The sequence below is a fragment of the Lipophrys pholis genome (assembly GCF_963383615.2).
Source record: "Lipophrys pholis genome assembly, chromosome: 2".
NCBI lineage: Eukaryota > Metazoa > Chordata > Actinopteri > Blenniiformes > Blenniidae > Lipophrys > Lipophrys pholis.
This window is the reverse complement of record NC_137636.1, coordinates 16,452,609-16,477,762: the sequence shown is the minus strand read 5'-3', so window position 1 is coordinate 16,477,762 and position 25,154 is coordinate 16,452,609. Positions and strand designations below refer to the sequence as shown.

The following is a 25,154-nucleotide window of genomic DNA, read 5'->3' as shown; positions in this document are numbered from 1 at the left end:
CACACACACAGATAGTAGGAGGATAGTGAGGAGGGGAACACAGCCAAGCATGTACGCTTTGCACACCTCCTCCCCTGCTTACTGTTTTAACCCTTGCCTTTTCCACACATCTCCATTTATTCCTTAGTTCTGCTTCTCTTTTCTCTCCTGTGGCCTTTGCTCTGCTTCAAGCTGTGAGCTTCTGGAACTGCAACATATGGGCCTGCATGTGCAAATAAGAGAAGGTGATGACAAGCAGCATATTCACAACCATGTAAAGTAGATATGAAAGAGATTACTGAGTAACCCCCATCTTGTCTTGTCAAAGTCGACACTTGCACACGCTGGAGTAAAGACAGCGGTCCTTTCAGTTTTTGATTGGCTGAGGGATAATCAAGTGGCGTGTGATAAGTCCACTGAGGCTGTCAGCCACACTGCGTTGGCTGGCATTTGGTTGTGTGAGGGGGGTCTAGGTCAGGTCATTTGGTTGTAGCACTAAATAGATTTATTTGTGTATCTGCTGGTTTGGTATTTTGATGATTAATAGTCTGACTTCTAGGTTGACATAATTTTCTTTGTGCTGTCATCACAGTTCTATACACTGGGGTGGGTCAGCAGGAAAAAGATGAGGGGATTCTTTTCTCGTATTCTGATTTTTTAAAAGATATCTTAATTGGAAAAAAATACAAATGAAAGGTAAAACTATTAATAGATTAATTAAAACAATAATACATTTTCCAGTTGAATTTATTGAGAGTATATTAGAGTTTAATTATAAATGATAAATTAATCTTTCGTGCAAAAAAGGACAATTCAAAAACTTCTAACGAGCACAAGAATTGTTACTTTTATACTGCCTGTGGATCCTAGATACATTAACAATAGTGTCTTAGAATGTGAAAAACATTTGGCACTGCAGCATTTTAACCTAAATCAAAACAATGAAATGATTTAACTCTTAAATTACCACCAAATAATTATTAATTAATCCATAGCATCTTATTATCATGTCCCAATACTGGAAACAATCATCAGTTACAGTTTATTAATTCTGTACATGTATAATTACATCATTATATATTTGTGTAGGACAGCTGTGCACAGCTGTGTCGTGACGGCAGGTCAGTCAGGGAGGTAAATAACCGAGCAGGCTGTATTTCTTCCTTTCAGCACTTTGCGTTTTCATTCATCCCTCTGCTTAACCTGTCATTTAGTGTAGACCCTATTCTGTCTTCCTGTGGCATCTGATCTGCATGTTAATTACCTCTCTCACCTTAATTTAATATTGGGCTGTTAAAAATGTGGACTGCACACACCAGAGGTTTAGCTTGTGCCCGATAGCCCTCATTCACCAATACACGGATAGTATTTTGCTTGTACATGCATGTACATGTATGCAAACCTTTTTGTCTGTATTTATTTGCCAATCAACACATTTGTTTATCTAATGTCTGTCCGTCTGTCTGTGGAATGTTTGTGCATTCTTTTTTTAGTCTTTTAATGCCATCTTGTTGTAGAATTGAGATTTGGGTGGGACTTTGTGCACCATGGGTATCTGGGGCATAAATAGCTTTTGATAATATCCGGATTTGTAAAAAACAGCACCCAAGCAAAATGCCCACAAGGGGGGCTGAAGTCTGGTCTCTAGCCCAACCACTGTGACTGCATCTCCCCATGGCAAAGGCTAAAAGACCTGCCACTTGTCATCAGCATGATGGAGGTGAAGCAGGAGGTGGGGGACGTTCGTGTCATTTGTCTTAGAGAGGACCAGGGGAGTGCAAAAATGGGGTGAAGGTACAATTTTCTTTGGACGCAGCAGTGAAGGAAAGTGCCTATGCTTTTATGGTGCGAGGCAGGTCCTCTAGTAAACACAGCGGTCCACCAGGAAGATGCTTCTATATGGTACAGACACTGTGCAGAGCCCACAGCACAACACTCGTCACCTTACTAAGCAGAAAAAAAGAAAGTGAGTTCACAAGGTGTGTGATTACATCATAGCTCTGATAATTAGAGCCATTATTGTTACAACTTCCCTAACACACACACACACACACACACACACACACACGCACACGCACACGCACACGCACACGAACACGCACACGCACACGCACACACACACATTTTCTTAGCCATGCAACAAGGCTGTGTCTCTTGTGGCTGATAGATTGTAATGAATGTAACAGCAGTCAGATCCTTCAAAAGCCTCTCAAAAGCTTAAGCCCCTTTATTAAATTAAGCTAACGATGCCTAAGGCCAGGTCTGCTGCTGAGCGAGCGACAGAGCGAGAGAGAGAGCGAGAGAGCGAGAGAGAGAGAATAAGAGGTGGTGCAAGGAGAGGTAAAGGCTGCAGAGAAAAGAAAGAGGTGGAGGAGGAGGAGGAGGTGGAGGCAATGTTAGGAGCAAGTATGTGAAATGGCAAGTAGTCAAATCGATGAAGGATGGTAGGAATAGGGAACGTTTAGTATCAAAGGAAGGAGGTGGGGGAGGTTAAGAGGAAGGCTGGTGAAAGAGGACAGGAGGAGGGGAAGAGGAATACCCTGCAGACTCCCACACTTGTACAGCAGTACACCTGCAGCTCAGGGGAAGAATGGTAATTAAGTAAAGGCTCATTGTGGGAGAGCCACTGTGCAAATGTGTATTTCTAACAAGTAGTGTGGTGCGTCGATGAAAAACATAAATGTTTAACTATTCAGTGGAGTTTTTAAATGGGGCAAGCCGTTTAAAGCCTTTTTTACACTCTTTTAGTCGTAAGTTAATTACACTGTCTGCTAAACGCTGGATTTTGTTGAACTTAGTAGGAGAGAAAGAGGAAAAATGAAAGCGTTTGTGGACAAGAAAAGACAAAATCACACATTTTGGGGGGTAAATACCTTTCGTTTGCATCTTGATTAACTTCTGTGTGGTAAAAGGATTTATATAGTGACTAATTGCATTTCTTTACAAATTTATTAGCTGATATAATCAAAAGATATTTTTATTGTTCATATCTAGTAGCGGAAAAAGGGAGACATGCTGAGAGATCTGGTTGTTATTATACTAAAACGTTTTTATGAATGTTTTTGGGATGTCAAAAATGAAGCTATCGCTTTTTATTTATGGCTTTCTCCAAACTGCAATGCACTGACTAATCATCAGAAACGACTAAAGTTTAATAGCTCATTAGTGATTAGTGATAAAAAAAAAAAAATACCATAAAATTGCTAATGGACAACATTTTCAGATTTACTATGATATTGTAATAGCAAAACGATGGATTTTTTTTATTTTCATTTATTTTTTACTTATTAAACCAAAGGGATTTTCTGAGCAACATAATTATCTGTCAGGTGCACGAAAAGCAGACACATGAAAACAGGAGGTCTTGGAACTGTGTCATTAGGCTGAATTACTCATCTACCTCACTCACTCACTATCCTACAGGGTCAAGTAGAGGTGAGGGATACACTTTCACTTGGACGAGAGATAGGACAGTGTGTTCACAGATGGACGTGCAACATACATACACACTGTTCCATGTAAAAAATAATTTTAAAAAAAGAGGCTCATGCTGCCTGAAGGGGGGATGCTGTCTGTCTGGTTGGTGCTTCTGCTCTGCCATGCCCTGTGTAACTGCAGAGGAGTGGGTTATTGCAGGAGGCACACAATATGCAATTAAGCTCGCATTTGATCCAATGCATCCAGCAATTAGCAGTTTACAGCACAATGTACAAAGGCCCTCATCCCACTTCCTCCCCAGTCATCACCTGCTTAATCCTTATTTTCATCCTTGGCATCACGAGAACACCCTGTCTTTACTGCTTACAACTGTGGCTTTGATTTTACAGCCGGTGCAGTCGCTGATATCTAATCCACAGTAAAACCATTGATAAGCCAGACAAGGAGAGAGGCTGTCAGCTGAGGTTTCTCACTGCTTTTTGTAGTTGACTGTCCCCTTGTGGACACGAGCAGGAACTACTTATTTCTTCTCTGTATTAACCGACTGTATACAGACAATGTGGCCTTGCTGCAATAATGACAAGCACACCCAACTGGATTTTTTCGTGACACTTAAATTATTCTGTAACTGATTCACTCAATAATTTGTCTGTCATGTGCTATTAGATGTAACAGGAGCACTCTGCACATGATTAGTACATAGAAAAAGTTCATGTCTAGATTTTTTTATTTTTTTATTAAGTGAGCTATAAGGATGATTAAAAACAGTCCATGGTGTGAGCTGTGTTTCTTAACTTAAATGCGATAATTCTATTAGCTTAATTAATTAGGTAATTCATTAATCAAGAAGTAACTACATTATTCAAGTTCAACTCATTTTTGCACTTAAGTAACTTGGTAACATGTTTTCCAATTATATTTTCAAATGTAAATGACTTCACATTTTTCATCCAACAAAAGATATCTTACAGAATATGTAAACAGTATTCATTGACTACATGTCTAAAGAGGAGTAGGAAGAAGTTCTATCATTCTTTCTCTCTCAATCTAAGATCATATAATCAAAGTCTGACCACCATAAACTTATATCAATAATTAGTTCACCTAAACATATTCGAACTCACACAAAAACCAATCAGTAACAATCCTTTATATAAATTAATTAATATTAGTTTATTGTTGTTGCTTGTATAAGTCCTATGAACTCTAATAAAGTATAAGGTCTGTATTTAAGTTGTGTTTTTTTTTTTTAAGGAGCAGGATCTCTCTCTCTTTCTTTTTCTTTCTCTCTCTCTCTCTCTCTCTCTCTCTCTCTCTCTCTCTCTCTCTCTCTCTCTCTCACCCTGTCTGTCTCTGTCTGTCTGTCTGTCTGTCTGTCTCTCTCTCTCTCTCTCTCTCCCTCTCTCTCTCTCTCTCTCTCTGGGATGGACAGACATTCTTTAACCCCCGGGATGACAATGCGGGGTCAGCCCCGTGAACTGGGGGGCGTGACGGGGAGGGAGCAGGTGCTTCTAACCGACCCCCCCCGTGTGTGTGTGTGTGTGTGTGTGTGTGTGTGTGTGTGTGTGTGTGTGTGTGTGTGTGTGTGTGTGTGTGTGTGCGCGCGCGCGCGCGTCCGGCCCCCGGATAGGAAGCTCCACCCCCCTCCCCTGACTCCCCTCCCCTCCCCGGCCCCCAGCCGCCGGACCGCCCGCCTCTCTCCTCCTCTCCCCGGCTCTGCGCTCCGTCCTTGTGGCCTCGCTGCTTTGGCGTCGGAGCTTCGTGCGTGACAACAAAAGTGCGGAGTCTCTGTTGTCGACAGAGGGGATGGATCCTCGCTCCCCGCGCTAACGGAGCGACAAACTGGCTAATTTATGAACACTGGAATAGCTCCGACTTGTTTTGCGGTGAGTGATAGTGTGTAAATCTGCACTTCTGTTTTCAAACCCCGGGGTTGTTTGTTTGAACCAGCGAGCAGACGGCGGAGGTTTGGTTGAGGAAGTCATTACTATATCGAGGAAACGGCTGATAGTTTCTCTCCCTCTCCCTCTCTTCTTAATACGGAGGTCGGCGGGGAGCGTTTGTGTGAGTGTGAGCGTGAGCGTGGCGTTCAGGGGCTGAGTGTGCGTGCTCCAATGTGAGAAACAAGAGACCAGAAAGACGGGAGGAAGAGAAAGAAACAACCACTCCGGCGCGTCCAGGTGCTTTAACCTTGCGTGTTAAGTCAGTGTTTATTTTCAGTCCATCTTTTAAAATGCAGATTAGCTCGGAGGTTTGGAAAGAGGATAGCGTGCGACCCCCACCCCCTCAAATTAACTTCTTGTAACATTGTTACCGGTGCGCTGCTGTGCTTATTACGAGGAGCGCAGCCCACAGGGCTTCTGCGTTAAGCCATTTTACGCACACCGTGGAAACCTTTAGCCTGCGTGAAACTGTATTGTCGGCTTTCCTCGGCTGTTCGCAGTCTCCAGTCAGACTGGCTCCTGTAAAATTGCTGTCTGCTGTGGGCTGCTCGCTCCTACCAGACCAGGGAAGTCTGTCTCCCTCGGAGGGGGGGGGGGCATTTCCTTTCTGCGTAAACGCGGCTGCCACATTCTGACCATTTGGTGCTCTCGGGTGAAGGAGCTGACCCCGTGCGTCTGTGTGCGTACGCGTGCGCGTGGCAGGTGGAGCGTGTTGAATCACTTCCCACGCGCTCGTTCACTTCTTTTACAAACACACACACACACACACACACACACACACACACACACACACACACACACACACACACACACACACACACACACACACACACACACACACACCACACACCAGCCATCACGCTCGTCACACGCCCCGGGTTTAAAACACGGTCTACAAACAGAGCGGTGAAGCAACAGGCTTTACTGAGCGCTCTGAGTTTATCTGCAGCCAGAAGGAGCCTTGTTGTGTGTTTTAGCTGCTGCTGATAAAGGTTCGCCACAACTGCAAGAACAGGGGATTTTAAAGCATTCTGGGTTTTACAGAGACGGTCATCCTGTCTACTAACTGCTGGATTGTTCATTCATTTGCCTGCATGGATGTCTGTCTTGTAAGACAACACCCTGCTGTCATTTTTTTTGTTTTGTTTTTGTTTGTTTTTTGGGAGGGGAGGGGGGTGTAATTGATTATTTCTCGTTTAGGTTAGAAGCCGGTTTCTCACACAGGAGCCAAAAATGGCTCGCTGCAGGGTGAGGTACAGAAAAATACACTTAAAGGGACATTAAAAATTAATGAGGAGAATATTTATTTCTATCATGGAAGATGAGGAAAGACATTGTGCTGCTCTGTCATGTCACTGACACCATACACCCTTATGTATTGACAGCAGTATTACTACTTAAAGATAGTGTGTGTGTACACATATATATATATATATATATTTTTTTTTTTTTTTTTGCCTAAGCCACTTGTACTGCCAGTACAGCCAGTTACTGTTTGTGAAAGACCCTGATGGCAGATTAAGCACCATGGTGGATATATGTGCTGTCTGAGTGCATTCATGATTTATCTACTGTGGAGGTCATAGTAAGGCTTCAGCTTGCACCTTCAGCGCTGATGGCAACCGGTGTCACGCCACACTAATACCTCTTTCAGAGGAAATCCCCCTCCTAAGCACACTCTGAACCTGGTATTTGGCCTGCTCAGACTGCTGTCAAAGGTTGATTTCTGATCACCGCCTTACACCGTAAAACATGTTTCTTAAGCATGAACAACACGTAGTAGTGTAAGCTCTTTTTTCCATCTCCAGAAATGTGTTTGTGTTTTCTCACTCTTACTGAATCTGTCAGTAAGAGTGAGAAAGAAAACAGCCTCTAACTTTGGCTCTGCTATTTTAAATGACTTAAACAATAGAGCCTTCAGTGCTGATTTCATTTCACATGTATAAGTATTAGAGGCTTTTTTGTCTCCTAATTTTTATTCGTTGTGGAAATCATTGCCAACATAATTTCAGGTTTTCACAAAACTCCATTTGTCAGGTTTCCATTACTTAGTGGAACTGAACAGAGAACATATTATGAAGCTGCTGCTAGAAGAGTAAGGCTTCATTCAGGTCATAACCATTCTGGAAGCTATTGACTATCAGTTTAGAAGTCATTGTATTAAAGGTTATTATCCAGAAACCTTCCGTGTGAAGAACAGTTGTGAATATCCATCCATGCATCTTCATTACAACCTTTTCAAAGGGCCGATGGAGCCGATCCCAGCTGAATATATGGACAGAGGCAGGGTACACCTTGTACAGCTACTCAGTCAATTACAGGGCAAACACACACACACACTCACACCTATAGGCAGTCCTAGAGTCACCCAATAGCTCCAGATGCACATTTTTGGACATGTTTCAGGAAACTGGAGTACCTGGAGAAACTCACACATGCAAAAGGAGAACATGAAATCTTCACACAGAAAGGCCCCTAAGTTGGGATATGTTACTGTAAGGCAAGAGTGCAAATCACTACACCACTACATGAGTGAATACTGAAATGTGAGTACGTTTTTGTAATTGAACATCTCAAAGTTGTTTTTTTTCTTTTAGAAAAACACTCATTTAATCATCATCATGAAGACTGAATGATTGATTTTCATCATAGGCTGCGGTCCCACCGCACTTTTTGTGACGGGGCGGGATGGGTTTTCACGTGGTCCCACCGAAAAGGTTGTGGATGGCACGGAAAAATATGCGTCCACCTGCTGCGATTTTTCTGCTCCCCCTCCATCGAAGTACCTAGCACAGAGGAACGGGTCTGTGAGGAGGAGCGACAACGCAGCCGTCTGATGCTTGGTAGTGACGATCGTCACTCACGACTTGCCCGCGATATTGAAATATTTCATTGGCCGTAAACCCTCCGTTGTTGTTTACTTATGCCGCTTTGCGCTCACTGGTTGTTTGTTAACTGGTTTTATTGAAACTTCGGAGCGCGACGCAACGTCGCGGTCTTTTAACGAGATACAGACGCTCCTCTCGGTAACAGAAGAGGAGGAGATTCAGCAGGAGCTGGACGCTGCTGTTCACAATGAGAAAGTTTGACCTGAGTCACAGAGAACGACTTGGACGGAGTTGCGGCCGGGTGAAGCCGGCCGCCGACGGGCCAGTTCCGTGTTCTTCTCCCGACGCATCCCCACGTCGTTAACAACCCCGCCTACATTTTAACGGTACTTTCTGTGGTGGGACCGCGCGACAGAGTTGGTCCTGGGTGAGCTTTGCCTTACCGTACCCTCCCGCTCCACCCTACTCCGGCACGTACTGCGCGGTGGAACCACGACCATAGTGTCTCAGCCACCTCGATGTGGTCCACCTCTTGTTTTTGGCTCAGATGTTTCAATTTGATTATTCTGTTTGCTTGACTTCTGTAATTTCTGAGTAAATGGTAGACAGATATAAGATAACCTTGCTCACTTCAACAACTAAGCCAATTGTGTAACTGTTGTGCAAAGTTCTGGTCACATGTATTAGCTGTGGCCTGTCTGCCTGCTAGACTGTGCATGTTGTTCTGTATCAGGCAGCTCTTCGCACTGCAGGCTCATGCTTACTATCGATAGGCAGCGAGAAGCAAGCTTTTTTTTGGGACCATAATACAACTTTTACAAGAAATTGAGTTTATCTTTGAAATAAACCTAATAATAATACAGATTCCTCTAAAACATAAGGGCATTATAGAAACAATACTGAACTTTTCATTGTGCATTTTCAGGGGTTTCCTAATCTTTGAGTTATCTCTGGTGTCATCAGAATTTGAGATCATTCAGTTGTGTTCTCAGGCGTGGGACACTTCTGATCTGCATGGAGGTGTTCTTAATCTGTCAACAAAATGTGGTCACAACAAATTGTGAGGTCTAATCTACTGAACTAGGAAACAGGAAGCAACATAACCTCCTTGGCAGAAGTGAGTTATCTGCCTTTAGTTGGATTTAGCTTCTCTTGTCACAGTCTTACATGTGCCTGATGGTTCAGCTCATGAGAGGGTAAGAGGGTAAGATTACTTATGCACATTTTGCTCTCAGGAACAGAATTTGTTATTTATTTATTTTTATTTATAATCTGCCATTTAAACAATGTTGGACCTTTTTTCCTCAGATGGTGCCTATACGGGGTTGGCATGTTTTCAGGTGTCGTCGTGCTGTTTGTCATGCTGTGGTAGCCTGCAGTGCTGTGAGTGTCTGGGGGCCAGACAGCAGCTGTGTCGAGCAGAGTGTTGGTGACAGTTTGTCTGTGGCAACAGCACCTGGCTCTGTTTAGAGAGTGATTAGGAGAGTCCCAAGCAGCTCCCTGTACTGTTTACACAAGGAGCCCAGAGTTAAAGGTGACCCACTTTGCATTTTCTTATCAACAGCCCACAATGATAGCTTTGAATAGCACAGACTGTAGAGAGGCCTTTGCATGGGTTTACGTAGTTCCCTATGAGAAAGAATAGGATGTGTTTGACTGGGCGAGGCTTGGCTTTGACTAGCATTACTACATTGTTTTTCGGTGGTATGAAAATGCGGGCGTAAACACGGCTCTGTTTGTGCACCGGGGACTGGTTTTGTTGCGGTCTGATGGCACGTTAGAGAAATTAAAAATAAAACAAAACACTGGGATGTTTAGGAAATTAAAGTTTTCCTTAGCCGGAATATCTCCATCCTTCCCTGCCGTCATTCATTTTTTTCTGTTGGCTCTGTCTTTTCCTCCCTCCGTCTCTGCTCTGATCTGGTGTACTTTAGTGCCCCTCACAATAGCTGTCCCCTGGCACGTCTTCAGACTTTGTGGTGTTAGGTCCTGTTTGATGGCTTTTCCCTTTGGAATGGGGGTGAGCTGGGGTGTCTGATTCTGTGTGTGTAAGAATCCCCTGCCGAGTGTTAAAAAGCAGTTGTAAAGGTAAGCGGTGAACGTGATGACCAGGGAGGACAGTTGAACAAACAGGTCATAAAGTATTTATTTGAAGGAAACACTGACAGACTGCATATTGGATGGGCAAGCGGGCAGACGTTGTGTTTCACAGGGAGAGAAACAGGTGAAAAATTAGAGAGGAGTGGAATTTAAAAAAAAAATAAAAAAAATCCTGTGGCTGATACTTTTTTTTGTTTTATATGTAATATTTCCTCTCTGTTTTACTGCTAATCTGCTTACCAAAGCGTCTTTATTCTGTGTATGAGAACAGGTCAAACCTGCCTGTCTCGTGTAGGGACACATGTCCCTGTGTCACCCTTGATCATAAGTAATTTTTGTGCCGTGTGTGGGAGGGATTGAGGAGGATACATGGTCCCAAGGTTTTAAAAGGTTTGTTGCTTTGACAGTTGATAAAAAATATATCGGGCATCAAAAAAGCACATTAAAGCAGTTAGCCCTGACAGTTCTTGATATGTGGAGGTCACTGTTGTGAGAATATCGTGACCCCAATTTGAAGACTCAAGTCCTGGTGAGGAATATTGCCTTCTTTGCATAATCTGTCCTGCTACATGACTTCAAAATGATTTCAGGCTTTGTATTCAGATTTGACTTTAAGATTAGCACGGCAACATTACCTGAGAACTTCAATTCCTGGTTTCAGGTCGTCATTGTAAATGAGAACTGGTTCTCAATTGACCTGCCTGAAAAAATAAAGGTGAAGTGTTTTTTTTAAAGTGTTCTTTAAAGTGTTTTTTTTAATAATGTTGCGTTGATTGCACATACGCACTCTTGCTGCGTCGGACACGTTCAACGTGCTGTTTTTAATACAGGTTTTATAGGTTTGAGAATGTATCTAGCAAACTGGGTACATAATATACGTGACAAAAGTCACAAGTGTATGAATCGGCTGTGTAGGAAAAGCCAGATACTTTCAAACTGATAAAAGATGTCACTGAATTGTCGTAACCACACACTCATTACAAGAGCACTGCTCCAAATTCTGTGATAGTCCTTCAGTTTGTTTTGTAGGTGGGTACCCATCTTCAGTCAACTTTCTTTCAACACTCTTGGGAAAGAAAAACAAAAAGCTCCCTGTTGTACAAGATGGTAAAATGTTTAGAGCTTTGTCTTTCTGCCATGTTGTCAATGAGCCAAAACAAATCTGTGTGGTTTCCTGCACCTGCACTCCTATGTGTGGGGAACTGTTGTTATTTTTGAATTATGCCACACAGGATTTTTGCTTAAGTGTTGCCATCAAATGCGGCCGTAAGATAATTAAAGTGCCATTGGAAATGTTACCAGGGTTGACCATTAAGCCAGTAACTGTTTCAATTCCGGTTTTCTATCACAGATTGTCTGCTTTTTATGAGCTGAACGCAGAAATTATGCTTTTGTGCTATTATAGTGAATCATAATACACGCCAGTTGAGTCACAGTGCTCATCCTCTGTGGTGACTCTCATACCTCGAAACCCATTGCCTGAACTGCGTTGGGGACATGCTGCTCTCGTATCCAGTGTGATTTCATTTAGAGACCACAGCACAGTGCTCAGCAGTGGAGTAATTACCAGCAACTTTTCCACAATGTTAACTTTGTGTACTCCGGCTTTGGCTTCAATTAAATTTCCTGAGGGGGAACTGAAAGAAAACCGTTCATACAGGTTCATCTTGTTGCATTGACCGGACTATGTCACCTCTTAGATTACATGTGTGTGTGTCTGTGTTGCTTGTCTTTGCTATTGTTGTCATACTCCATAGCCCAATAAGAATATACTAAACAAATGCAACACTGGCAGCATGTGAGTAGATAAGAAAATCTTACAAACACTCTCAGGACTGACCATACTTGAGTATTTCCCCTCACCAAACAAGGACTCTCTCATTAAAGGAGACATATCATGCTTTTAAATCCTTCCTTTTTACATATAAATCATACAGTTGTGGTCTATACAACGCGAAACTGCAATGCTTGGGTCTGAATTCCTCATTATTAGAGCTCCACAGGCCCCTTTTCAACCCCTTTTCTGATGCGCTTCTGAGAGCAACTCGTTTTGGGGCGGTCTCTTCATACCCTGCCTCCTCTCCAGGTTGCAGAGGTGACACTCGGTTCAACGTCACCCTGTTCGGCCATCTTTGTAGTTTGATAGAACAGATACAATTATCTAGCGGCGCAGAAACTTTATATTCACACATTATTTACAAAATGTCAACAACGGAAGATTTGTCCATCCAGCCATACATGTTGGAGCCAGAGTCGGACCCGGCGGAGCGAGATGAAAATGACGATGATGCACCTACAGAACAACGTCTTCATATGGATGTAACGCAATGGTGTGTTACTATATTTACACTAACTTCTCCATCCATGCCCACTACTACAATACTGCCTGTATTTCAACGACTATTTAACACAGAAGTTACATTATAATCTAAAACGAGCACACAGCGCTAACATATGAAGACGGTGCAACTGCTAATGCTAACAAAACAATGACAGGGACGTCTTATCATCACACTTTTTAGCGTTATATACAGCTTACCGAAGTGCTCTGTTCGTCGTCTCCATAGATAGAAGGAACTGACCGCTCAATCAGACGAAGTCTTTCGGCAAATCCTTCTTTATACTGGCGGAGGTTGCTGAAGCAGTCGTCCTTAAAGTGATTCGCGCACACAAAAATGACCTTACCCACAGATGTGGGTACATTTCTGTGAAAAATAAAACTCAACCAGGCACTTCGAAAAGGTTCTGATGCTGGGAGACGGTGTAACGAAGCTTGTGGGTTACTACATCCAACAACCGAACATTTCGACTTATCCTCTCGTAACTTCGGTTGGACTACAAAATCGCAGCGAGAAACAAAAATGGCGGATTGCTCGAAACGTCGATGTCCTAATTTGGCAGTTCCGCTGAGAATACTGTGACGTCATTGTTCAAAAGACGTAATAGAGAATAGAAAAATCGAAACCGATCGCAAAATATGACCAAAACAGAATATAAAGATATCAACGGAGCACCTGAAGAGACTACTTTGAACTTTTCTGTACTTCTAAACACTCTAAATATACAACAACATGCATTTAAGGGCTAAAAAAGTGGATTTAGCATGATATGTCCCCTTTAAGCGTTTTGCGTCCGTGTGTATGTGCATCGTGTCTGTCTATCTGGTCTTTGTGTTTTCTCCAGTCACACTTACAAACCGTAACCCGCGATGGTGCTCGGGGCTACTCGACAACAACGGTGTTTTTCTTAGCTGCTATCACATCATCTCCTCTCTCCATGTCTCCATCTTTGCATGCCTCCATCATTCTTCAACATGTTTGTCTGTTTGTTTCCTCTGTCTCCCTCCATCTGCGCCAGTGATATCTGCTTCATCAGCTGACTGTCATATTGTGTGTGTCTGTGGGTGAGCGTGGCTCCTTGTTTATGAGAACAAGGTCAGATATGCGCCTGAAGAAGTGAAAGCGGGTGCTGTGGCCAAGTGTTTTAATCAGCTCACGGACAGAGTTGCATGCCTGAGTTGCTGGAACCGTGTTAAACATGCTCTCACAGTGGATCTAGTCACTAAGACTTGTTTTATCTGAATAGTTTTTGCATAACTACAGTGTATCTACATTGGTCACCATTCTTTTATTATTTGTTCATATCTCAGTTTAACATGGTCCATGAGTGTTTTCTCTTAGCTGAGATGCACATCAGCTGTATGTGTGTTTCCCATTTGTACTGCCACCGACTGACTCAGTGCTCACAACTCAGTAAGTAGATACCCGAAACATCCTTTAAAAAGAAACTACTGCATGGATTGGACTTTAATAGGTGTGTGGTGAAAGTTAGTTTGACTGATTAATGTGTAATGGTTAATTCCGTGAATGATTATTGTGCAGATTTTTACGAGTCAGCTGTACTGTTTCATCATGTCTACTCAGTTTGCAATAAGATAAGTATTGTGATTAATGCTCTCGCCTCATTGCGAGGGGTTTCTGTTGTGAGTCCAATGGAGATGACGTGTTTTTACCCTCAATCCAAAATCATGCATTTGAAACGTGAACACATTTCTCTCTGTGTTTGTTTTGTGATGGAATTGTGACCACTGGAGTGTAACCTGCCTTTGTCTATAGATTGCTAGGATCAACTCCAGCAACTTGGATTAATATGCATAGAAGAAGAATGTAAAAGAGAAGCCGTACTTTCTTACTATGGACTAAATAAAACCTAAGAAATTTAGGTTTTTATTCATTAATTTTAGCCAAAAGAATATCTTCAAAAAAATGTGATCAAATTAGTTGCCAGCTTTTTTTCAATTAGCTGTTTCAGGTCATGTCCAACCTGTGGTATTAGTAGGGTGTCTTTCATCATCAAAATTCACTGTGTGGATGAGATGACTTATGAGGATTTCTTCTTTTCAGAAGATGGGACACCCAGCCGTTCAATCATTTGAACTCGGTTTTAGTGGCACATATTTCTCCAGTCCTGCTAATAATAGCCACATGATACAAGTCATAAAACTGATTGTTATCACACTGTGAAAATGTGGTTTTCACTCATCAAGATAGCCATTAAATGTAATCCATTCAGACACTTAAAAACTGTGTTACGGTATGAAAAATCCTCTGATGAATTCACATTGTTCAAGCTGTCTGCTACTCAAACCCAGCAATGGATGACTGCATAGGTCTCAGCTCTGTGAGAGTGGAGACCTTTTTTGCGGCTCCTGGCTGAGTTGCATGGTTCTGATGACAGCAGGATGTCTGCTCACCTTGAGAAAAGAGTTTCAGTCGTCAGACCATGCTGCATTCACACATTTGGACATGTACATTCATGTACGAGCAGGAACACACACCAATTATACCAATTACAAGATTACAACAGGGCAACCGGACCCTGCTACGGAAAGGTGTGTGTGTGTGTGTGTGTGTGTGTGTGTGTGTGTGTGTGTGTGTGTGTGTGTGTGTGTGTGTGTGTGTGTGTGTGTGTGTGTGTGTGTGTGTGTGTGTGTGTGTGTGTGTGTGTGTGTGTGTGTGTGTGTGTGTGTGTGTGTGTGTGTGTGTGTGTGTGTGTGTGTGTGTGTGTGTGTGTGTGTGTGTGTGTGTGTGTGTGTGTGTGTGTGTGTGTGTGTGTGTGTGTGTGGTAGAGCCGCTTGGGATTCAGGGCCCATGCAGAGCACTTGCAGTGCTAATTAGGCAACCACAACCCAGCAGACTACATCACAGAGGGAAGGAGAGAATAGAGGAGGGAGAGAGGGTGAAGAGAGGAGTGCATGTAGAGAAGCCAGCAAAAACAGTGCTCATTTCCCAAGGAGGCATGTGGAAGGAGATAAAGACAGACGGAGTGACAAAGTTGAGTGATGATAACAACCAAAATATGTCACATCCAGTGGTGTCCGCGGGCTCTGAGAGAAGGGAGCGGTGCAGTGAAGAACAATACAATTTATCCACGTCTGTTGGACATGTGAGTCGTGTTTGTGTATGTGTGTGTGTTTGCCAGTGCATGTGAGACTGCATACTCATTTATGTGGCTCAAGGTACACTGTAGAGCAACACAGGTGCAAAAACCAAGATAAGCTTCGTGGCAGACCTTCCTTTGTGCATTTTCTTCTTTTGTGTTTCGAGTTCATTCGTGTGTGATCTTGTAACATCTGTCACGACGCCCTCCCCTTCTGCAAAGAGCCATACCGCCACCTTCCCCTGTCTCGCTGTAACAGGTGAGGTTGATTTAAGGAGAGAGACAGAAAGAGTCGACAGGACAGGGTCACTACGATGATGACAGTGAGTCAGAGCTGACTACTTGCCCGCTCTCCAATTCGGATGGCTGAGGCTGAGGCTGAGGCTGAGGCTGAGGCTGAGGCTGAGGCTGAGGCTGAGGCTGAGGCTGAGGCTGAGGCTGAGGCTGAGGCTGAGGCTGGCACTCATCAGCGGACAGAGGCCACAGAGGGCACAGCCATACAGACAGCAGCTTGACTCCTGGGGCATGGACCACAAAGAGCCACAGACAGGAGGCTCTCGTGCGTGTTTGTGTGACTGGATGTGTGCTTGAAAGTGTGTCCCTTCATGTGTGTTCACACTCTCTAAGCAGCGTTGTGAAGCGTAACCAGACTGTTCTGTCATACGCCTACGCTGGTGTCTCGGAGATCACAACTACACACTTTCCAGCATGCGGATGCAGATACACCACAGCCCCAGCAACCCCGACCGCAGCCGCCATGTAATTAACAGACAGAGGAAATGGCACTGCTGGGGAGGGCAAGTCAGATGCAGGGAGGGGGAGAGAGCCTACCCTCAAGACAAGTGTGTGTCTGTAGGTGTGTGCTTGTGTGTTTGTGTGTGTTGTAGAATTGAAGAGAAGGTGAAAAGAGGGAGAGAGATACCGGCTGGTCTTTTGAAATCTCCCGTGTTTTTGTTGCAAGCTGCTGGCAGGCAGGTTGGGGGGTGGGGGTGAAAACAGAGTGAGTGGAAAAGAGGAAGACAACTCGGAGGTAAGGAATGAATAATAAGGTGTGTGCTCATGCATGCTCACGTACACAATCATATGATTTAAAGCCACACAATGCAGAAAACAGGAAGACTACCCTTTTTGCCCAGAGATGTGTGTTTGTGTGGATTCAGGACAGTATAGGCAAGCGAGGTTGGAGGGAGTTGTACTCTGCTCTTTGCTGCATCTCCATAATGGAGGCCTGCTGGATCCTGACAGCTCAGACACAGGCAATACTCTCTGGCTCTCTTTTTTTCAGCTTCTTGATTGATCTCTTGCTCAGCTCAACCCCCCCTTCCCCTCCCCACACATCCACACCCCACCTTCACCTCGCTCTCCATGTCTTTGTGTCCCCTTTCTTCTTCACTCATTCCTCAGTGAAATTGTCACATTTGATTCGGCTGCTCTGCGGCCATAGTGCTGCTGTGTCAGGCTCTCTGTGATATTAGGGTTTAGTCTTTGGTATGGGGTAAAAAAGGATGGCACTCACAGGTGTGCATACTCGTGCAAACACACACTTATACACGTCCGTTGCATAGCGCCTGAGGGTATTTTGCTCTGACATCTCATCTGAGAAGTCAAACAAACCTGAAACTACCAAAGCAGGTTTAGTCTCCTGTGCTCCTGGATACACTGTATGAGTGTGCTGTTTAATGTGTGTTCAAGAGTTAGATCACAATATATATCTATTTGCACTGCTAATATCCAAGCCCTGCTGTTCTTGCTTTTGAGGATTTGAAGCTCATCTTTAGATTCCACCTCTTCTTCAGCCTTCATAAACTACCTTGGTTCTTTTATCACAACTTCAAAAAGTTCTTATGGCATGAGTGCCATTTACAAATGGGCGTATCGCCCACAGTGTAGATTTTGTCAGCAAAACACTTGTGCTACTTGCCGATAGGCTGGGTGTCTTTTCAGGTCACTTCATCACTTCACGAGGAAGCACATGATATTGTGGCTGTGCTATTGTGACAGTATTACGTTCTCTTTGGTAGGCTGCCTTCGTCCGCGTTGCCGTCCCATTGATTCTTTGGGCACTGCAGTTTGTTTGATATATGTTTCACTCTGACGTTTCCTTGATAACAAAGTTTTCGCATTCCTCTTGCAATGCACTTCATATGCGTGTCAGCAAATCATGTGACAGCCAGTGCCTCAGTCAAGCATTCATGATGTCATGTACTCTCCGAGCTGACTGATCCCTCCTGTATCAGAGTTACTTATGTCTTTTCAGCAGGGTGGGTCTTTGAACCCTCTGCCCTCTGCTTGAAATGTGCTTTCTCAGTGAATGATGCCTCCACTCTAAATGCTTATGTCAAAAAACTGTGGTCACAATCCTTCATGTGAGCAGTGTGGGATTCTCCACAAAGATGTTGTGGTGAAAGGTATTGCTTATCTTGATGACCTATTGAAGGCTGGTCAACACAAGTAATTATAATACTCTACTGCTCGCCAGTTCATAGCGGCCACATTTTGTTTACTATTCTTCCTTGCGGTATCGTCACAACAAAAATAGCATGAGTCGGTTGTAGCTGTTAAACTTGATTCTCACAAGACGTTTACACAACAAGGTGAAAACTGTTCTGTGTGAAGCATTGGTAAATGTTTGTTTTGTGAGAACAAATACAGCTCTGACAGCACAGTAAGGTAAATGACCAGGGTGATCAGAAGACAGTCATCACACTGTTTGTTAGAGGAAAGTAGGAACAGGAATAGGAATGCATTAGTGGAACAAAACACCGAACCCAAGTGTCTGTTATGCTGGTATCACAGGCGTGTTCAACACGCAATTAAACTTTCAGACTTGTCCTTTTGTCACCTACCTGATCACAGGGTTTTTCAATGCCATTTCTATTGCAGATTGGAAGGCAGATAATGACCAGTTTGGCTCTATTTATAAGCAGGACCACAATGTTGTGACACTGTGAAGTTATGATTCATTAAACCCAGTAGAAAAGAGGCATCTGCTGCTGCTCCAGTGAAGCATGAAACGCATTGATACATAGTTCCTGTCCGTGGTACACTTTCTATCCATGGGGCAATTGACTCAATCAAGCCAGGTTGGTGACTGGATCAGAGAGATGGGCCGGCAGCACTGCTAGGTTTAACAAGCTGATAGGCAAATCCCTTCCTGGTTGAAGATTACCCACTCGCTAAAGCTGCCACCGCATTATCTCTCCACTGGCCAGAGCATACAGGAGCCAAGAGGATTTACTCTCTGTGTGTGTGTTTGCTTGTGTGAGTGCATGTGATAAAACAACAATCTACATTCCAACCAGGGTGTGTGCGTGCGTGCGTGCGTTCCTGCCTGCCTGCTTCCTGCCTGCCTGCCTGCCTGCCTGCGTGGTTGACTATGGGAGTTAGTGATCGGCTTTGCTCCCAGCTGGGTGTTAAAACTGTGTGTTTACTGTATGCCATTTAGCAGTCAATCTGTTCCGTGTGTGCGCGTAAGCTTACATTAGTGTGTATGGGTGGGATCATGTTTATCTGCGGTTTGTTGTAATCATTTTTATTTCTTTTTTTTGTCTGGGCTTTGTTTAGTTTTCCTTTAGGGTGCAACAGCATTCAAAGTGTTAATTGCACCAGGAGTCTTTGTGTGTAACAGACTCTTTTCACACCCGAAGGTCCTCAGTAGAAATGTTAAAGTTTTGCTTCAGTGCCAAAAGCTCTGGCTCATTTCTACTCTATACTATACAATAACTTTGCACTAATGTTGTTGAATATTGTTCTGGTTGTAGTTTTGTCCTCTCTTGTAATCTTTATTAAATATACTGTATATTTTGAGGTATCATTGGATTTAGGGAAAAAAGCATAATCCTTAACTGACAGGACTCCTCTGATTAACTGTGGGATGATGCCATCTGCTGGATGTCTGGTGAATGTGAGGCCAGGGTCTTGCTTATGGCTCGCTTAATTAGTGAAGGACTGTTTTCAACTGAGTGAAGCTAATAGGTAGAGGCTCTGTCACTTATCTGCAGTTATTCACTATTCTTCATTTCTTTCTCTGACAATAGGGCTTCACTTGCATGGCTTGTGTTGTTTTTATTCCGCAAGGAGACTTGATATGAGTCAAAAAAAAAATGTTTTTTCTTGTTTGCTCATATTCAGTATATTGCAATGTTCTGCAAAGGATTGTTATAGTCATTCCATATTGTATTCCTCTATGAAGTTAGTGTTTCTATTATTAATGGGGAATAACGGCTTATTTTCTTCTACAAGTGCCGTCAGCTGTTTGTTTGAGGTCTCACCAATTTCTCATAAAGCAGCACTTTTTGTTTTATATTTTCATAGTCTTTTTCTGGAAAAACAGACAGAGGACAGTTGACAATAAATGAGGACAGAGAGATGCGACGAAACTGGAGTTGAACCAGATAAATTGTTTACCCCCAGGCCACAACAATTCTCCAGTGACAGCTCAGCTCCTGAGCACCAACAGAGGGAGAACAAGCACATTTTTGTGGGGAAACTATGTTTGCACCAACAGCCCTCGCGACACTGTCTTTTTGACAAAAACCAGCTGGATGATCTTCTTGATGTTTAATAAGAATGGGGTCCCTAAAAGAGACACAGCGAGAAAAGAGTGTGGCAGTACTGCGTTTTCTTAACTGACACAGACTGTCGCCTGAGGAAGAAAAAGGAAGCCTTTGTGAGCACTTGGCACGAGGCGAGCCACTGTGCAGCTTTACCCTGAAAATGTCTTCCTTTCTGTCGTTCTATCATCACTTTTGCTCACTTGGTCCTTTGCTGTTCTCTGAAAAGTAGCAAGTGGCGGAAGGAGGAAATGACTAAAGAAACAAGTCATTCACACCCCTGCAATGACAGCAGGACAGACAGAGGGGAAGTCAAACCCACGCGGTGACCCTTTTCCTGAGCCCTCCACCCCAACCACTATTACGCATCAGTCTCCTCCGCCCTGATAACAGCTCCTTGCAACTGTAGTACAAGTGTCTGCATGTAGCCTCGGCGTGGGGCGGTGCTTTGTAAAGCTTCGATTGCACCTCTGAATTTTTAGGTGTGACTTCCTTCGTTGTGAGAAATTTGATTCAGAGAGAATTGATTCATTTCCCTTTTTATTCACGATACATTTTTGGGGAAAGAGTTTCAGCTTGTGGAGCAACAATTTTGCGTATGCAAATTGAACTTAACTGAGGCAAATATATGAGGACAAATGTTGTTTCCTTTTGTTCTGAAGGGCTTGACACAGGCCAGGACATGTCCAATTTCTGTCTCTTGAGTTCTTTTTTGTCTTTAATGGACACCTTATGTGTTTAAGCCACCTGCCCTCTTCATCCTTGTTTATGCTTACACCACACACACACACACACACACACACACACACACACACACACACACACACACACACACACACACACACACACACACACACTATCTGATGCTATCCAGCAATGGGGTCAGATGTGGTGACCGGCTGAGCACCCTCCCATTTTCCTCCTCTGCTCTTCTCTCCTCTCCCCTCCCCCTTCTTCAGTTCGCCTTGGCAGGGCATGCATGCCTGTGTCTGTTATCTACAAATGGCTGAGGAATTATAGGTTGAGAGGGGAGGAGGAGGAGGAGGAGGAGTGAGGGAGAGTGTGAGGAGGGAGGGAGGGATGGGGGGATGAGGTCATGTGACATCGCAGCAGCTGCTAGCCTAAGAATTTCTGTTTTCTCACTTAGAGAGTGAGCTAGAGCAAGGAGGAGAGAGATAGGCAGCGTGTGTGGTGTGTTGCTTTGTTAGATAAGCTCTAAACGGTCTTTGTGAGCTGCAGCGCAGGAGACAGGAAGGCAGGCACGGCAGGCAGGCAGGCAGGCAGGCTGGGTGGGTGGGTGGGTGGGTGGGTGAGGGTGGACAGGCAAGAGAAGATAGACAGAGAGAGCGAGAGAGAGAAGGGAGCAGGAAGATGGTGTTTGTCCTGTCGGTCGCTGCCGGTGTGTGCTGGGCTGGGCTCAACGTGAAGATGCAGCCATGGGGGATCCAAGCGGCACCACTCCTTTGTGCAGTAAGGAGCTTCGGCCACGCTTTTAGTCTTTGAAGAGGGTTACGAACCACTGCCAGACTTCTGGATGTGTGCCTCTGTGTGTACTTGTCAAGCTACATGCTTGTCGCTCTCCTCTTTCACTGTGTTACTCACATGTGTCTCAATGCTGTGGTTCTCTGTGTGTGGTTCATACAGTCTTATGGTCTGCTCAGCCTCCGTGCTGTGTCACTTCAACAAAAAGTTCCTCGTGTATGTCTTGTACTCCATTGTCTGACTTTTTCTGACTTATAGAGGGAGGGAGGAGCAGTACTCATGTCCAGGAAAAGTTACAATAACGGACTGCTGCTCGGTCTGTGGTGTCTTGGCTCGTATGCCAGTCTATAATGGCACTTTGAGTCGTGTGTTGTCCGGTCATTGTTGATTCCATTATTAATTGTTTGCTCGGTTCATTCAAAGTGCACTGGGTAACTGGGAGGTTAGAGGCAGGACAACTCAAGAGGTGTTAGGAATGCTATTCACTCTCTCATGGTTCACTTGCCACTGTTTCTGTATGTACACACACACACACACACACACACACACACACACACACACGCACACGCACACGCACACGCACACGCACACGCACACACACACACAGTGTAGTGCCTCTGCTCTCTCCTCAGTGGGGAACATGATCTTTTTATAGTTTTCTCAGCCTCTGGGGCAAACCCAGATAGAACTGCTATTTATCTAATTACGCTATTGGGATACTGTGAGTGTGCAAGACTTATTCTGTGAGCATGTCTTTGTTGTTGCGTGAGCTGAAAGTTAACCTGAAGTTATGCTTATGGAAGGACTCTGACTGATAACTCCTTTTGTGTCTGTAATTTGATGCAACTCATAATTCTTCTGCCGCACCTTCGTGCTTCGTCCTCCAGTGTGAACTCACGCTGCCCTCTGAGCCAACCTGAATATGACTGTATGTGTGTTTTTGCTTGTGCTTGTAGGGGCTATGAAGACTTTGCTGTGGCATTTAGGCATTCCACTGAGCGAGTGGCTGTCAACATGGTGTCACTTTTCAGCACTTGCATACACAGGAAGGAAAGGGACAGCCGTCTCAACCCCTCTCACCTCTTCCACCCATTCACCCACCACATTGACTCTTTTAAGTCTCAGTGCAGGCTGTCAGAACATCAGCACTTTCTGTTGCTTCTGTCAGTTTGGTTGCAGTTGACATTTACGTATTTATGCTCTTTAGGTCTCAGGAATTGTTAAATTCACTCAAAGTGAGAAATGCACTTTGCTGGAATTGAATGAAATCATCAGTTTCTTTTTATTATTAAACATCACTGCCTTTCTAATTAAAGAGGGTTATTAGTAGCACCTCCTTCGCAACGCTAATTGGATGAATCACAATATGTTGGGATACTTATTATTAAATTATCATCATGTGAGAAAATCATCGAGCTGCTAATTTGTTACATTTTAATAGGGATCACACTCAAAATACATGGCTGTTCAATACTCGGTCTCCCTCACTGTGTTGGAGCATGCTCAGTAGAGTTGTTTCAAACGTGTGACCACGGGCCTCCGACAGACACACAGTCAGCTGGAGCTCTTTCAGTAAGAGGATGGGGGCTGCCCTTATAACCTCTTACCTTTGACCCATAGCCTTACAGCCAAAGCCCCTCTGCCCCACACCAAACCCAATCATCCCCAGCTGTCACAAACACATATACAGCACCACACTTTGTATTGTGTCATTGTCCATTCTGATTGCATTTATTAGTCAGCATTGGTATTTTACACATTATTTTAGTGTACATTCTTGTATTGTGGCAATCAATATGATAACAACTTCTTCTTCTTTTTTTTTTTTTTTTGCTTTCATCTAATTACAGCTTTTTTTAATATTCTCCTGTTCTCCTCCCACTTTGTCCACTTGTAGGCATGAGCCATGAGCCAAAGTCACCATCATTAGGAATGATCTCCACAGCCACCCGTACCACGGCGACGGTCAGCCCCCTTACCCCGTCACCGCTCAACGGCTCCATCGTAGCCAATGGAAGCCCGGCTGCCCAGTCAGCTCACTCTGGATTTGCTGCAGCCCTTCGGAAACTGGCAAAACAGGCTGAAGAACCTCGAGGTAACACTAACCTGTCATCATGGTTATAACACTTTATGGACATACAGTTCTGGTCTGAATTCAGTTATTGTTATAACAGTGTGGTGTCTGTTTACCTCCCTGAAAGGGTAACATTTCATTTTGGTGATTTTGTTGAAAAAAGTAGTAATATCGAATCTTGAATATCCTGTCGTTGGAAACATGAACAATTCCCGTTAATACTGGTCATGGAATAGGATTAGTGTTTCCTTGTGCCCTATATGGAAATGCCAAAAATGTATTTGTATGTCGAGGCTTGAAAATTCTCCGTCGTTTTTGTTGCACTGCAGAAGGTTTTGATGAAGACATCCCGATGATATCAAACCTTGACCCTTAACCTCAATTGTTTATCAAGTCCCCAATGTTGCCTGGCCGAACTGAGCTGGTAAAGAAATGAACCAGGTCATCTTTACATACTTTAGGCTCTGAGTGCGATTGTATATTTGGTCTGAGTGTGTGCTCCAAGGCCAGAATAGATGGCAATGTACTACTGCTAATAGCAATGAAGTGATATCCACGCAGGATTGAATTAGTTGGTCTCCCTGGAGATGCTAGTATGAAAAAGACCCATTCCAGATGACCCACTTAATGTGCTGTGTGTGTGCCCTCGTATGCTTGGGTGTGCTTGTCGATGTGTGTTTCTTGGTTCTCCAATTCTTTGTCATATGTCCCTTCATGTCAATGGCTGCACATACAATACATCCAGGTAAAATTCCCATCTCTATACTGTGGCAGAATGAATGCGAGATGAGCTCTAGGTGTTTGAGTTACTTGGTTTTAATCCTACATGTCTTTCAAAATAACCCAGTAAATCTCTTTATAGTTTTTTTTTAGAATCATGCAAATGTGTGTTTAAAAATGGCTCGTACAGTGTTTTTCTACCTTCTGTCTCTGCATGTTTTCTTTATGCATCTATAAACTATAAACTATGAAACTTTAAAGCACAATCCATAATGAGGTCTCAATAGGACAATTGTCATGATGGATTGATAGAGTTTGGGTACGTGTATCGATGTGTTTGATTTTGTGTGCACGTGCACACATTTGTGAGACTTTGTTGGCTCCAGAGAGGCCCAGCTACCCCAGCTGTCCAACCTCACTCTGGCTCCTAAATCAGATGGTCCCCTCCTTTCTGGCAGTCCCTGGACACCTTGCTCCCCAGCCCACTGCATTCTGGGACCCAGAACCCCACGGATGATTTATTACTCACAGAGAGAGCTCTCAGACCCAACATCTTCTTACCACCCTCTCACTCCTTTCCTCTTTCATCTCTCCTCAC

General features: G+C 43.8%; 1 protein-coding gene across 3 annotated transcripts in view; it reads left to right on the top strand.

Moving 5' to 3' along the window:
- The first annotated feature begins 4,992 nt into the window (after positions 1 to 4,992).
- gse1b (Gse1 coiled-coil protein b) overlaps positions 4,993 to 25,154 on the top strand; it is a 42,555-nt gene continuing 22,393 nt past the window's right edge. The window contains exons 1-2 of one of the 3 annotated variants that reach the window (XM_080492414.1): positions 4,993 to 5,597; positions 23,660 to 23,857. In XM_080492414.1, the coding sequence (XP_080348540.1) occupies positions 23,662 to 23,857 (196 nt within the window). In that variant the 5' untranslated portion in view covers positions 4,993 to 5,597; positions 23,660 to 23,661. Of the gene's footprint in view, positions 5,598 to 21,621; positions 21,751 to 23,659; positions 23,858 to 25,154 lie in introns of those variants that run through there. The other 2 variants (XM_080492413.1, XM_080492412.1) reach the window with 2 other exon arrangements.